Below are 16,324 nucleotides of genomic sequence, written 5' to 3' on the forward strand. Positions count from 1 at the left end.
CATATTCTCCATAAAGTCTTCATCAAACATAAAAGCCTGCTTCACTAATCAGAGCCAAGCATTAGCAAAGACGAGGGACAATTAACAAGCTTTCTCTGCACTGATTAAAGCCAGGTCTGCGATGACTCAGGGTACACTGCAAGTTCTCAGAATAAAGTACTCACTCATGTGAGGTAAATTAATTATTCCAGGGCACAAATTACTATATAACGGATCGCCTCTTCCAGTAAACCTGACAACCCAGAGAGAGTGAGTTTGACACATGAGGAAATGAAAAGAAAAAAAAAAGTTTTGCAAATAAATATCCAACCACAAAAACTGAACAACCTTTCTTAAAATTTCAAAATGAAATGAATTCCAACAAATATAGATGTTTGGTATTCATGAATTCTTGTCCATTTCACGGATTTTCCACATCTTTTGTATTTTTCTCCTTTGGATGTGTTCAACTATTATTTATAGTTCATTTTCTGGCTCCTAAAGTTTGGTCCCTGGGTCAAGGTCTCCTGGAGGAGGAAATGGCAACCTGCTCCAGTATTCTTGCCTGGAGAATCCCACGGACAGAGGAGCCTGGTGGGCCATGGTCCATAGGCTCACAAAGAGTTAGAGACGATTGCAGTGACTTAACACACACAAAGCAATCATGGTTTTGTGCAAAAACACATAAGAGGCCACAGCTCATTGTCAAAAGTATGATATGAAATACAAGGCATCAAGGGACCCGCGGTGTCCACTGACTCTAGTTGAGGACTGCTGATGAAGGCATGAGTGACAGAAAGATTGGACCAAGATCACGATGATGGAATTAAAGTTTTCCAGCTGGAGAACACCTGGTGGACATTGGGAGAGGGTTGCAGGCAGGTATGAGAATCAGCTGCTATGTGACAACCCTGCACCAGTGAACAGGCAGAGTAGAGTGTTCCCAGGATTTAACCTGGGAACACTGAGACCCTCATCGGAGGCTGCCACATTCTGGAAGTCCTCCTGCTCCTCACACTAGTAGCCGAGAATTATTTCTAAAAGTGTAGCTTGTTGACCACATGATTCTGAGTAGTCCTTGGAAAAAAACGCAAATGCCAAGACCCCCATCTGAGACCTATGGACTCAGAATCTCCGGTGGGGTCCTGGGATTCTGTATCCATAGCAACCTTCTCAGGGGATTCCAAAATACATCAAAGTTTGAGGAAACCAAGGGAGCCGAGGAAGAAGGTTCAGAGGAGGAAAAACGAAAGAGAAAAAGAGCTGACACTTGAATCCTGTTATTTGAAGATCTATTGGAGAGTGGAAACAAGGGTTCACATGAGATGTGAGGACTGTGGTGGATTTAATTTCGCTTTGCCACCTGTTTTCCCTTCCCTTCTCACAATATTCATGATTTGCATCCGGGTGTGCATTCCCACCTTCTCTTGCCTAGACTAGTATGCAGGCACTTTCGCTCTGCTGCTGGACACACGTTCCCACCCTCCTGCCTGGACAGAGTCCTCATCCCGAGGCATCCAGCAAGCCTGAGGCCCTGCCTTCTAGCTTCCACCGCAGTTCTTGTTGTTGTTCAATTGTCAGGCTTCCCTGTCCTTCACTATCTCCTGGAGTTTGCTCAAATTCATGTCCATTGAGTCAGTGATGCTATCTAACCATCTTACCCTCTGAAGACCCTTTCTCCTCCTGCCCTCAGTCTTTCCCAGCATCAGGGTTTTTTCCAATGAGTTGGCTCTTCACACCAGGTGGCCAACGTATTGGAGCTTCAGCTTCAGCATCAGTCCTTCCAATGAATATTCAGGTTTGATTTCCTTTAGGATTGACTGGTTTGATCTCCTTGCAGTCCAGGGGACTCTCCAGCGTTTTCTCCAGCACCACAATTTGAAAACATCAGTTCTTCTTCAATGCTCAGACTTCTTTATGGTCCAACTCTCACATCCATACATGACTACTGGAAAAACCACAGCTTTGATTATACACAGAGGATTATTCAAACATTATCAGTGTCCTGAGGGATGGTGTAAAAGGGTTTAGAAGCTCTCCAATCATGGATTCACTAGAAAGCAAAAAAAAGAGCGAGTAACCTCCCTGCTTACAGTTTCCAAAGGCTCCCGAGTGTCTACAGAAAAACACAGGCCAAGACTAGGCATCTGCTGGGGGTGGGGAAAGGACAGAGTGGGAGTTTGGGATTCGCAGATGCAAACTTTTATATATAGGATGGATAAACAACCAGGTCCTATCGTATATGATTAAGCTGGACTACTAAATAGCTTAGATATGGAAGCAACCTAAGTGCCCATCAACAGATGAATGGATAAATAAGCTGTTGTCCATATATATAATGGAATACTGCCCAGCCACAAAAAAGAATGAACTAATGCCATCTGCAGCGACACGGATGGAACTAGAGATGATCGTATGAAGAGGTTGGGATTACCAGATGCGAACTATCATATATAGGATGGATAAATAATAAGGTCTGACTGTAAAGCACAGGGGACTATATTCAATATCCTGTAATAAACCATAATGGAAAAGAATCTGAAAAGAAATAAATATATATAGATAGATAGATAACTGAAATATGTATATATGTATAACTGAGTCACTTCACTGTACAGTAGAAACTAACACAACATTGCAAATCAACTGCACTTCAATAAAAAAGAAAAGTAGACATGTGCCTCTCTTATCACCCTAGACTCAGTTCTTATGTGTAGGTGGGCGCTTCACCTGGGAGCCTTCTGTCTCTCCCCAGAATGCCCTTCTCTTCATCACTGAGGCTTCAACAGTATCACCAGCCCCACCCCACTGTATTATTTATATGTTTTATTATCAAGGATTGAGCTTCCCTTAACGACGTATAATCAACAGAGATGGAAATGGCCATCTCTCCCAGTGGGTTTTACTCTCACTGCTTTCTTCTGCTAACAGACTCTATTTCTCATACCGTCAGCTGGTCATGAGACACAGGCTGATCCAATCACAGTTCTCCAAATCCCTGGGCCAATCACAGTCCTTCCCTCAAAATTTCTTCTGCCTGGGGCTGGCAGGGTAGATCTCTGTTTATAGGGACGAGGTTGTAGAGACAGAAAGCCCAAAGTCTGTGACCTTGGTTTGATGAGAAGGTAGTCATCACATGGAGAAAGACAAAACTGAAGGAGAAAGACTGTCCAGGTGGCCAGGTGACCTGGAGTCTCCGTTATCATCACACCAAGGCTAGACCTACAAGAATTTATTTATATGAGCCAATACATCCCCCTTTATGGTGGAATCTGCTTTGATTTGGAGTTTGCCTGGTGGCTCAAAAGGTAAAAAAAATCTGTCTGCATATGCGAGAGACCCAGGTTGGATCCCTGGGTCAGGGAAGATCCCCTGGAGCATGGAATGACAACCCACTCCAGTATTCTTGCCTGGAGAATTCCATGGACAGAGGAGCCTGGTGGGCTAACACAGTCCATAGGATTGCAAAGAGTCAGACAAGACTTAGCAACTAACACTTTGGCTTTACTAACCCAGAGCCTCCCTCTATTGTTTCAGCTGGGCTCCTGCTTACAGAGCTTCTTTGGCGGCTCAGCAGTAAAGAATCTGCCTGCCAATGCAAGAGACACAGGTTTGATCCCTGGGTCGGGAAGATCCCTGGAGGAGAAAATGGCAGCCCACTCCAGTATTCCTGCCTGGGAAATCCCATGAATAGAGGAGCCTGGTAGGCTGAGGTCCGTGGGCTTTCAAAGAGTCAGACATGACTTAGCAAGTAAACAATAACTGGTTTTGGAAGTTGGATCCGCACCCATAGCTGAATTCCCTGGTCTAACACTCTCATGAAAGGAATGAAAATGTGACTTTAATCATGTGGTCAAAGCTGTCATACTCAAAAGTGTGAAGTGAGTGGTCCCTGTACACTGCATTTCACGATGAGTTTTCTAGATGTGGTGCACATAACTGGATAATACTGATTGTGCCATCCCTTTTAGGGAAAACAGAAATGGGAATTATTTCTCAGCCATTATATCATGTTTACATTTCTGATTATAACCTTGTTTTGCACCTTGGCCTACACAGACTTATAGCAAGTCTCAGACTCGAGAGTTTGAAAGAGGAAAATGCAACTTGAAATTGTAAGCTCTAGGGCTTCCCTGGTGGCTCAGTGGTGAAGAATTCACCTGCCAATGCAGGAGATACGGGTTTGATCTCTGATCAGGGAAGATCCCAAATGCCTCAGGGCAACTAAGCCCATGCACCACAACTACTGAGTGTGTGCTCTAGGGCCCAGGAACCACAGCTACTGAAGCCTGCATGCCCGAGAGCCTGTGTCCTGCAACAAGAGCAGCCACGGCGACGAGAAGCTTGTGCACCACATCTAGAGAGGAGTCCCCGATGGCAGGGCTAGAGAAAGCCCATGCAAGAAGACTCAGCACAGCCAAAAAAAGAAAAATTGTTAAGCTCTCGACCAAGAGCAATCTAGTGATGACTTGATCAACGAATCAAGTTATTTTCTACAATTTCCACGAAGCATAGACCTGAAGCAATATAATCATTTTCAGATAAAGACAAGACAAAGCAGCTGGAAAAAGCAAAGGGATGGCACAGTCAGTATTATCCAGTTATGTGAAAACTGTTTAGTCATTCAGTCATGGCCGACTGTTTGTGACACCATGGACCACAGCACGCCAGGCTCCTCTGTCCTCCACACTCTCTCACTGTGCCAACCTTTCCTTTCACAATGCGAAAAGATCCGTTCTTCAAACAGATCTCAGGGAATCAGTTCTTAATTCAACAAACTGCTACAGTTTCATGAAACTTAAATTTACCGGGAAAATACTAGATATTTTCCTGTCTAAGAATTCTCAACCCAGACTAAACCTCTCGATTAGCTGCACTCACTGAGAAGAGCAGTGGCAGGATTGGTCCTAAAGAATAACCAAAAAATTACCCCCAGTCTGTCTTTTAGGTAAATGTCATTCTGAGAAGGTAATGAATGGGTTTTCACAAGCTGCTTAAATACAGCATTTATTGGATTGACTATGCATGGGACCAATTCTTCCTCAGAAATTTAACTTTTCTGTTTGTGTTTCATATAAACTTAAATTATTATTCCTTCAGTACAACTGATAAACACAAGATTCCAAAAACATTTTAGGAGATGGGGAGTAGCTTTAAAAATCTATCCTTAATCATCTGCAACAATGTGGTACTTTATTTTACTTAGGTTTTTTTGGTTTGTTTTTGCCTCCACCAAAATCAAATCTTTTTTGAGTCTACCTAGAATAAGGCTCCTTGAAAATGACCCACTTCAGAAGCCACCACACCACAAACCTTGGGTGAGAAAGGCCCCAAATTATGTTACTTTATTCATTTGGTCTTAAATAGAAATCCATAAAATATCGTTCACAAAAGAAAACTCTGGTAACATTTATTATGGCAGCTATTTTAAATTGTTGTTCTCTGTTTTTTAACTACTACTATGGAATACCCCATATACTATTTCTTGAATTCTTAACATACCTTAAAACACCTAATTACAAACTGTGTAACTGAACACAGGACTCATGTAATTGAAATTTCACGGACTGCATAAGTAAACTGCATTTCCCATACAGACCACAATACATAGGTGCTATTGATCTTCGTCTACAGAACAAATACAGACAAAAACAAAGATTAAAATAGTGCTTGAAGGGTTGTTTTACCTCTAAGAAAATAGGGTGAGAAAATGTATTATTCTGAATATTACATATACGTTTGCAATTTTAGTTCATGAAAAATATGAAATCTCCAAACATAAAGAATCTGTTTTAAAGGATTTTGTTCATCCCTGTATTATGTGTGTGTGTGCATGCGTGTGCATGCTCAGTTGTGTCCACCTCTTTTGTGACCCCATGGACTATAGCCTCCCCCCCACCTCCCCAGGCTCCTCTGTCCATGGAATTTTCCAGACAAGAATACTGGAGTAGGTTGCCTTACCCTCCTCCAGGGGATCTTCTCAACCCAGGGATCAAACCTGGGTCTCACTACGGCTCCTGCATTAGCAAGTATATTCTTTACCACTGGGCTACCTGGGAAGCCCATGTCTGTAGGAGTGACAACTTTTGCTCAGAGAGAATCCCACCACTGAGCTAGATGTTGAAGGTGTTTATACCAAAACTCCTCTTCACACTGTTCATGAGGTTCTTGAGGCATGAATGCTAGAGTGGTTTGCCTTTCTCTTCTCCAATAGCGAAGGACGGGGGAGCCTGGTGTACTGTAGTCCATGAGGTCGCAAAGAGTCGGACACGGCTGGGTGACTGGACAACAACATAGCAAAACCCCTAAATGCAGGTTTGGGGCAACAGTTTTCATTTTTTATGGTGGCTTAAATATGACTTCTTAATCATCTCAAGCTGCCTCAGAAGACCCCTCCACTCTCCCTTCAGTGATCTTCCCCTTCCTTTCTGATCTCCCTGTTCCGAAAGAAAGGTTCTTTATAAACCACACAGCTACCATTGATGGGGAAATTGCACATCAGCTCTATTTTTCCCATTTTTTTCACACCCTCATTTTTCTTTCTTTTACTTTATCAAAGGGAAGAAAACACATTGGAACAAATCTTTAAATATCCAAGTAGCAAAACTAACACTGGTAATGTGTATATTCCAATGCCATTCTCTCAAATCATCCCACCCTCTCCTCCCATTGAGTCCAAAAGTCTGTGCTTCACCTCTGTGTCTCCTTTGCTGCAGAAGGAGGGGACACATGTATGCCTATGTGAAAGTTACTTAGTTGTGTTCGACTCTTTGTGACCCTGTGGCCTATACAGTCCATCGAGTTCTCCAGGCCAGAATACTAGAGTGGGTAGCCGTTCCCTTCTCCAGGGGATCTTCCCAACTCAGGGATCAAACCCAGGTCTCCTACATTGCAGGCAGATTCTTTACCAGCTGAGCCACCAAGGAAGCCCATATGTGCCTATGGCTGACTCATATTGATGTATGGCCAAAACCATCACAGTATTGTAAAGTAATTATCTTCCATTTAAAAAAATAAATACATTTAAGACGGAATATGTAATAAAATCTCTAAATGCAAATTAAAAAAAAAAACCTAAGTGAATGCTATGGAACAAAGCTAACAGAGATGTGATACAAGCTACATAAGTAATCTTCAATTTCCTAGTGGCCACAGTTAAAAACATAACAATAAACCAGTGAAGGCAACTTTCATAATGTATTTATTTAATCCAACAGAACTAACACATTTTCATTTAAACATGCAAACAAGAAAGATAAAAAGCATTAATGAGATACTCTAGTCTCTTCCGACTAAATCTTAAAAATCTGGTGTATATTTTATACTTAGAGCCCACCTCAAGTTAGAATGACCACATTTTAAGTGCTCAAGAGCCACATGTGGCCGATGGCCACAGTGACCACAGCACTGGACAACACCCAGGGGAAAAAAAAGGGACAGCCCACCAGTTTTCTTCCTCCTTCAAAAAAAGCCAAGCAAACACTGGAGCTCACCAGCTGGAGCTAGTTCATTAAAAGTTTAAACCATAAAAATAAGTGAAAATAATTTCACAAATCACACTTTGCTGTTTTTGTTGTTGTTCGGTCGCTAAGTTGTGTCAGACTCTTTGCAACCCCATGGACTGTATCACCCCAGGCTCCTCTGTCCTCCTGTCTCAAAGTATTTGATCAAGTTCATGGCCATTGAATCGGCAATGCTATCTAACTATATCATCCTCTGAAGCTCCCTTCTCCTTTTGCCATTTTTTTTTAATAAAAAACACTATTTTGGGTGAATTTACATACTTTGGGCAAATAGTATATTATTTCACTCACATCTCGAATCTTTGAAAAAAAAAAAAAGCAGTCACAGAAACAGAGTGTCCATTGGTGGTTGCCAGGGGTTTGGAGGGGGTGTAAGGGAAAAAGGTGAAAATTGCTCATAGGCTACAAATTTCCAATTATAAGATAAGAACTCTGGGATCTAAGGGGCCATATGGTGACTGGACAATCCTGCATAGAATGGTACATGTGGGCAGTTAATAATGCTGTATTGTGTACTTGAAAGTTCTCACTACACACACACAAGGATGGGGAACTATGTGAGGCGATGAATATGTCAGTTAACTTCACGGTGGTGATCATTCTGCAATACACACCTATTATCTAATCATCACATTTGACACCTTAAATTTATACAGTGCCCATTACATCTCAGTGAAGTTAGAAAAAAAACGGGTTATAATTTCAAATTCCTCCCTGCATTTTCTAGTTTTGCCATGTAGGTGAGGGAAAGTTATACAAAATAAAACAGAAGATAGGTGAGTCACCATTTAAAAATAATAATGCAGTTTTGTTTGCTTCTTTTTCACTTTATTTCTTGAACAGGGTCAGAAAATTAGGGGAGATATGATTTATTTCTCTATTATTTAACTAATTTCCTGCCTCATTCTACTATCTTCCTCCCCTCCCCAACTCCTTCACTCCATTTAGTGATAGAGGTGGTAACATAAGATTTTTTTTTAATTTTTAATTTATATTTTTAATTGAAGTTGATTTACAATGTTTCAGGTATATAGCAAACTGACTCAGTTATATACTTATATATGTATTCCTTTTTTAATTGGAGTATAGTCATCTAATCTATGACAAAGGGGCAAGAATATACAGTGGAACAGACAGTCTCTTCAATAAGTGGTGCTGGGAAAACTGAACAGTTACATGTAAAAGAATGAAATTAGAACACTCCCTTATACACAAAAATAAACTCAAAATGGATTAAAGATCTAAATGTAAGACTGGATACTATAAAATTCTTACAGGAAGAACATAGGAAGAACACTCTCCGACATAAATCACTGCAAGATCTTTTTCTGACCCACCTCCTAGAGTAATGAAAATACAAACAAAAATAAACAAATTGGACCTAATTAAACTTAAAATTTTCACATAACAAAGAAAACCATAAATGAGACAAAAAACCCTCAGAATGGGAGAAAATATTTGCAAATGAAGCAACTGACAAAGGGTCAATCTCCAAAATATACAAACAGCTCATGAAGCTCAATACCAAAAAAACACCTAAGATTTTAACGAGGTCTGTTTGGATCAGTCAAAGATATAAGTGAAGGTACAAAAAGCATCATCAAAAATAAAGCTTTTATTTGCCTAGACAACATAAGGTACAAAGAGACAGTGAACAGAGCAGGAGACCCAGAGCCATAGATGGAAGCCTGTGTTATGGTCCCCTCTCTCCCTCCCTCAACTGTTCTTTGTGATTCAGTGGGTTGTTCTTTGAGATTCAATGGGTTCTTCATGATTCAATGTGTTGATGTAAACAGGATACTCTGTCTCTGAGGATGGGTGCACGGTGTGGCAGGGATTCACCCAGCAGGACAAACAAGGCTTGCTCTGAGCCTCTTAATACTTCATCTCCCTCCCCACCTCCCCCATCAGAGGAACTCCCATCACAAACGCCATGCACTGATTTTGGAAAAAGAGACTCCTCATCTGGAGCAACTGCAGCCTTTAGACCTCGAGGCTCTTCTGAAAGCATGCTCATGAATACTCCAAGCATCAAAGTCTAAAGAATTTTCTCTTCAAGTTAAAACTGGGTTCTTACTCATTCTTACGACACACCCCATGTCACGCGCACCAGGGCTTCCCTGGGACTGCTCTTTGGGGCAGTGGCCGTAGGGATGAGGTATTTGGAGAAACTTCAAGAGAAGCCTGTATACCAGAGGCCAGGGCTGGTACCTGCCTTAGAAACAGTTAGTAGCTTTGCTGGTTACATTTTGGATCTTTGTAATCATTGATGGTCTGTAGCGCAAGTGCTTCTTTGTTCATCTTGACTTAATGATGTTAGAAACGAGATTCTACCTTGCATATTTATCTATCTATTTATTTATTTTTTTACTGCACTGGGTCTTTGCTGCTGCATGGGCTTTTCTCTAGTTGTGACGAGCAGAAGCTCCTCTCTAGTTGCCGTGCGCAGGCTTCTCCTTGTGACAACTTCTTTTATTGTGGAGCATGAGCTCTGGGCACACACGGTCTTCAATAGTTGCAGCTCCCGGGCTCTAGAGCACAGGCTCAGTAGTTGTGGTGCACAGGCGTAGCTGCTCCACGGCATGTGGGATCTTCCCGGACCAGGGATGGAACCTGTGTCTCCTGCACTGGCAGGCAGATTCTTTACCCTGAGCATCAGAGAAGCCCCAGATAATTGCATCCTGAAGAGATGGTCTTCTAACTGCTTACAATTGATGGGCGAACCATCACCAGGAGGAACCAGGAGAGAAGCTACAACATGGCAAGCAAAGGCACGGTTTCTTATTGTTCTCCAAGTTTTCAGTAGATGACAATCACCAACTCGTACAAAGGAAAACAGGAAGGGAAGGGAACATGACCTTCACGCCTCAGCGGTGACCGCCACAGTCCGGGGACATCAACACTTGACTTCATCCCTGAGCCTATCACTCTGGAAATTCTTGTTAAAGTCTCGTTTTAAAATGTCACGGAGAGGACTTCTCTGGTGGTCCAGTGGCTAAGAATCCGCCTTCCAATGCAGGAGATGCAGGTTTGATCCCTGGGTGGGGAACTAAGATCCCACATGCCATGGGCAACTAAGCTCCCACCGCAATGAAAACCCAGCACAGACAAAAACAAACAAACAAATGTCATGGAAAGGTGCCCATTTTTAATATTTATTTTACTGGACATACCCTGGGTGGGCCTGAAACCTGGAGATGCAGGGTCCAGGCCTCACCCTACAGCCAAGGATTCTGCCCACCAGGGCCTCGGTCTGCTCATTCATAAGATTTTTTGTTGTTCAGTTGCTAAGTTGTGTCCGACTTTTTGCAACCTCATGGATTGCAGCCCACCAGGCTTCCCTGCCCTTCACTATCTCCTGGAGTTTGTTCAAAACCATGTCCGTTGAGTCGGTGATGCCACCCAGTCATCTCATCCTCTGTCGTCCCCTAGTCCTCCTGCCCTCAGTCTTTCCCAGCATCAGGGTCTTTTTCAGTGAGTCAACTCTTCTCATCAGGTGGCCACTTCAGCTTCAGCATCAGTCCTTCCAATGAATATTCAGGATATTCAATGAATATTCATAAGATGGAACTGGTCATTAACATTTCCTACTTTCTTTGCAATAATGTGCTAACATAACTGAAACAACAGATCAAAAATATTTTGTGTGTGCTTGTGCTTAATCGCTCAGTTGTGTCTGACTCTGCGACCCCGTGGACTGTAACCTGCCAGGCTCCCCTGTCCATGGGAATTCTCCAGGCAAGAATACTGGAGGGGGTTGCCATACTGGATCTTCCCAACCCAGAGAGAGAACCCAGGTCTCCTGCACTGCAGACGGATTCTTTACCTTCTAAGTCACCAGAGAAGCCCAAAAGTATTTTAAATGTCCTCTAAAAAAGAAAGACTAAGGAATTATTAATACATGAAAACAAAACAAGAATATTGGGTACCCACTGTCATATCGAAAGGAGGACTTCTACATTTTCTGAAATTCTTAGAGCACAGCAAGAAGAAGTCAGTAATTGCCCGGCGGGCTGCTGGCTGCCATGGGAACAAAACATTCCCTCCTCGGGACAGTAGGTTTTCAGTATCCCACTGGCTGGATCCCAAAGCAACGCAAGGGTACAAGGTGAGGACCAGAAAGGGGTGATGTTCACGAGGGGGAACAGTCCCGGCTCAGTTCACATTCCTATGGATCCGATTTGAGGAATTACATTAAGCATCTGTTAGTGTTCTTGGGTAAGGGGGACAATGGGAATTATCCCTGAGCAGTTTTCTGAACATAAAGTTCAAAACACATGAACAAAGACATGAATTTCTAAAATCAATGCTATGAGTCCCTTCTCCATCCCCAGCAATAAAGCTATGGTTCTCAAGGGTCCCATACTATGGCAAAGTTTTCCCAACTAGAAAACTAGAAACTTTTCATTAACTTCAGCTCCAGAGCAGTGGAAATGCACTCTGAAACACACATGCACAGACATTCACAAGTATGCACCTTCCCTATTTCAACGACTTATCCCAGTATAGAATGAGCAGGAAGGTATCAGAAAATTAGAAAACAAGAAACTAACTAACTCTTAGTGTCTGAATATAAAACTCTCCTGAACACTTGAGAAGTGTGATGTGGCCCTAATTTGTCCCTAAGATCCTAGTTCCCAGAGCAAGTAAAGCACTGATCCCACCCTCGCGGAAGGTCAGGTACCTGGGGCATCACCAGCCTTCTGAGTTCTGTGAACTTCAGCCCAGACACAGCTAAGCAGAGATGTACCAGGACTCCGCCCCTATTAGCACTTCACCTGTCCCCCCTCCACACTCAGGATCTTCCCGTATCAGTTGCTGCTTTGAACATCAGGAAAGTTGACAAGCATATTCAGATAGCTCCATGGATGTTCTAGAACTTTTACATATGCCCAGGGTCAAAATGAGGGCTTCCCTGCTAGGGCAGTAAGTAGTAAAAAATCCACCTGCCATTGCAGGAGATGCAGGTTTGATCCCTGGGCTGGGAATATGCCCTGGAGGAGGAAATGGCAACCATTCCAGAATGCTTGCCTGGAGAATCCCATGGACAGAGGAGCCTGGTGGGTTATGGTCCATGAGGTTGGAATAGAGTCAGACAGGACTGAGCGACTAAACAACAACAACAAGGGTCAAAATATATTCAAGGTTCTTACATCAACCATTGCAAGAACACTGCTGGGAAATTAGATGCAAAGTCCCAGCCCTGTAATCTTTGCAGAGACCTTGTCACCAGCCGATCAGACAGTTTCAATGACACGAGTCAAAGAACAGTGAAGACACTGGAGGTCATACAAATGATATGAATAGCCACCAGGAAGACGCTGCCCCTTTCATTACTGGGTCAGACTGGATTAGTCTGGTGCTTTATTTAGGTTCCCTGGGATACAGAACATCACACAACTTCCTAATGCATGGCTTTCATTACAGAGGGTTCCACTCTCCTTGTGGAGGGAGACGAACCTCACTGCTTCTGCTACAAAAGTGGTGATATGGGCAGAAAATAAACAGTCCATATTCAAAGCATCACTGAAATCAGACTGCAAAAGAAAACTCCAAGAAGAACTAGACCCATGTTTACAACACAAACCCTAAACATGGATAGCAGACCCCAGTAGAGATTCTGGAGTGTGTTAAGCTGTAAATAAATACTCATCAAAATTAAAACCTTTAAAGGCATTCTATTACAAAGCATTTCTCACTGGCCCTCTACAAGTTATGGCCATAATATAATAGGCTTATTTTTGGAAGCTGCAAAACACCCACACCCAACAAGTAAACTCTGTCAAAGTGACACTCCTAATAAGCTAACATTGGGCCCAAATGTAACCATTCTTCAGCTACTTGTAGAGCTTTTTGAGAACATCCTTCTGAATCAGTTAGTGGGTGATACACTAACTAGTGGATAGTGGATAACTAACTATCCACTCTTGCTTTATAACCATACTTCTTTCAGCTCAAAGGCCATGATGGCATGCCTTATTCATTGAGTTTTGCTTTGAATGATATAAAGTTACAACCTCAAATCGAATATATCATACAGAGTGAAGGTTTTCTACTACTAATGTTGTTCAAATGAATATACAGAAGCAATTGCAGAACTCCAGACTCAGCTTGGAAAACAACCTTGTTGGAGTAAGCTGACCTGGGCAACACTAAATGGTCATCAAACTCAGAAAATTCTTGGTGCCTCACCATCCACCCCAACACTTTCTCATCATATTTCATGAGACCCAAGAGGTCACTTTTAAGTACTGTTCCATGTCAGCACTGGATCACTTTAGTACAAATCTGGCTGACCCATACTTTCATTTCTTTGAAGCAAAAAGTAAGCAAAATCTACTTTTAATTTTTTCTTAAAAGAATTCAAGAACATCTACTCTTTTTACATAACATGTAACACACACAGCTCGAAACTCATGAATTCCATGAAATGCCATCATGTGCATGAGTCAAATACTTACGCCATGATGCCTGAGAGATGGAACATCTCGGCCGTGATGTAGGACAGGTAGCTGTAGAGGAAGACGAAGAGTGGCTCGATCACGCGGATGTTGTGTGTGAAGCGCGTGGTAAACGCCGCTATAAAGCCCAGGAAGATGCCGATCAGCACCCCACCGATCCCCACGACGAAAAAGTTCGCAATGCCAGCAAACACATCAACGGTCTCGATGGTCTTCATCTGGCAGAAAGACTTGAACAGGTTGTACAGGACCTGTGGGAGACGCAGAGGGACGTCAGGACCTGCCAACTTCCCCATCATCCACGCAGCCCCAGAAACACACCTGCCTCCTAATAAGGCCGTGTCTTCTGTGCTCCAAAGTGGATGATGAGTGGGAGCGACTGGACATCTTTTTATCTCACATTTTAACAGTACATTTAATTGCTGTTGTGTTTAGTTGCTAAGTCATGTCCCACTCTGTGACCTCACAGACTGTAGCCCACCGGGCTCCTCTGCCCATGGAATTCTCCAGGAAAGCATACAGGAGTGGGTTGCCATTTCTTTCTCCAGGGAATATTCCTGTCCCAGGGATCAAACCCACATTTCCTGCATTGGCAGGTGGATTCTTTACCACCTAGCTACCTGGGAAACTCAGGCATTCAATAGCTTTAAGCAAAAAGTGTTCATGAAAGCGTGTCATCAGGAAATCTATTTCTAGACATGAGAGAGAGGAGACTTCAAAATTATTTACATGACTTACTCCTAAAACATCATTTTTTAGACCCTCAGTTCAGTTCAGTTCAGTCGCTCAGTCATGTCTGACTCTTTGCGACCCCATGAACCACATAACGCCAGGTCTCCCTGTTCATCACCAACTCCCAGAGATTACTCAAACCCATGTCCATCGAGCCAGTGATGCCATCCAGCCATCTCACCCTCTGTCGTCCCCTTCTCCTCCTGCCCCCAATCCCTCCCAGCATCAGGGTCTTTTCCAATGAGTCAACTCTTCACACAAGGTGGCCAAAGTATGGGATTTTCAGCTTCAACATCAGAACACCCAGGACTGATCTCCTTTAGGATGGACTGGTTGGATCTCCTTGCAGTCCAAGGGACTCTCAAGAGTCTTCTCCAATACCACAGTTCAAAAACATCAATTCTTTGGCACTCAGCTTTCCTCACAGTCCAACTCTCATATCCATACATGACCACTGGAAAAACCACAGCCTTGACTAGATGGACCTCTGTTGGTAAAGTGATGTCTCCGCTTTTTAATATGCTATCTAGGTTGGTCATAACTTTCCTTCCTCGCAGAAGGTCAGGTACCTGGGGCATCTTTTAATTTCATGGCTGCAATCACCATCTTCAGTGATTTTGGAGCCCAAAAAAATAAAGTCAGCCACTGTTTCCACTGTTTCCCCATCTATTTGCCATGAAGTGATGGGACCAGATGCCATGACCTTAGTTTTCTGAATGCTGAGCTTTAAGCCAACTTTTTCACTCTCCTCTTTCACTTTCATCAAGAGGCTCTTTAGTTCCTCTTCACTTTCTGCCATAAGGGTGGTGTCATCTGCATATCTGAGGTTATTGATATTTCTCCCGGCAGTCTGGATTCCAGCTTGTGCTTCTTCCAGCCCAGCATTATAAATATTGTCACCCTGCTTATTTAGCCCCTAAAAGATTATTTTAAAAAGACTTGGTCACCCTTCAACATGCCCTGCTTGCGTTCCCAATGCTCAACAAGGACTGTGTCACAGAGAAAGCTTGCTGGTGTCGGCTGTGAATTTAGTGACCTTTCAAGGCCTCCTTGTGGGGTCGGTCTGCCCGTCCATAGTGGTCTCTGCCCTGAAGACATCCTCCTCCCCTGTCACTGAGGTCCTCACTTGGTTCCTCCCTCCTTGTCCTGCCTACACACGCACCTCTCATGAAATGTAAGACCCAATCAGGTTTTCTTAAAGAGCAGCAACCACTGTATGTGTGTATCTGCTGTAACTTCATACATATCTGTCCTTCTGAAGTGATGAGACTACACTGGTGCTCAGTTTCTGAAAAATCTATAGTCTTTTACATAGTTTAATTAAGTATTCCAAAATAACAGGCATTCACACCTGTTTTCAAACATGTTTCTAAGGACCACTGAGCACACGGCACTGGAAGCAATGCCTCACTCCTGAACTTTTTTTTTTTTTTTTCATGAAACCAGCAAGTGACATACAGACAGGCACATCCTCTGCTTCCTTTCATTGTGATGTTTGCAGCCAGAATCTCCAGGAAAGTCGGCTGATGGGACATGGGGACAAAGACCTTAAGGGTACAGTCCATGTGATACCTTCCCTGGGTTTCTGAGAAACTCAAAATTAAACCCACTCATCCACAGGCACTCGAA

General features: G+C 42.9%; 1 protein-coding gene across 2 annotated transcripts in view; it reads right to left on the reverse strand.

Annotated features, from left to right (window-relative positions):
* SLC9A2 (solute carrier family 9 member A2) overlaps positions 1 to 16,324 on the reverse strand; it is an 87,005-nt gene that overhangs the window by 38,987 nt on the left and 31,694 nt on the right. For both annotated transcript variants that reach the window (XM_043918497.1, XM_043918496.1), the window contains exon 3: positions 13,964 to 14,214. In XM_043918497.1, the coding sequence (XP_043774432.1) occupies positions 13,964 to 14,214 (251 nt within the window). The remainder of the gene's footprint in view (positions 1 to 13,963; positions 14,215 to 16,324) is intronic.

This window comes from Cervus elaphus, chromosome 11 (genome assembly GCF_910594005.1).
Source record: "Cervus elaphus chromosome 11, mCerEla1.1, whole genome shotgun sequence".
Lineage (NCBI taxonomy): Eukaryota > Metazoa > Chordata > Mammalia > Artiodactyla > Cervidae > Cervus > Cervus elaphus.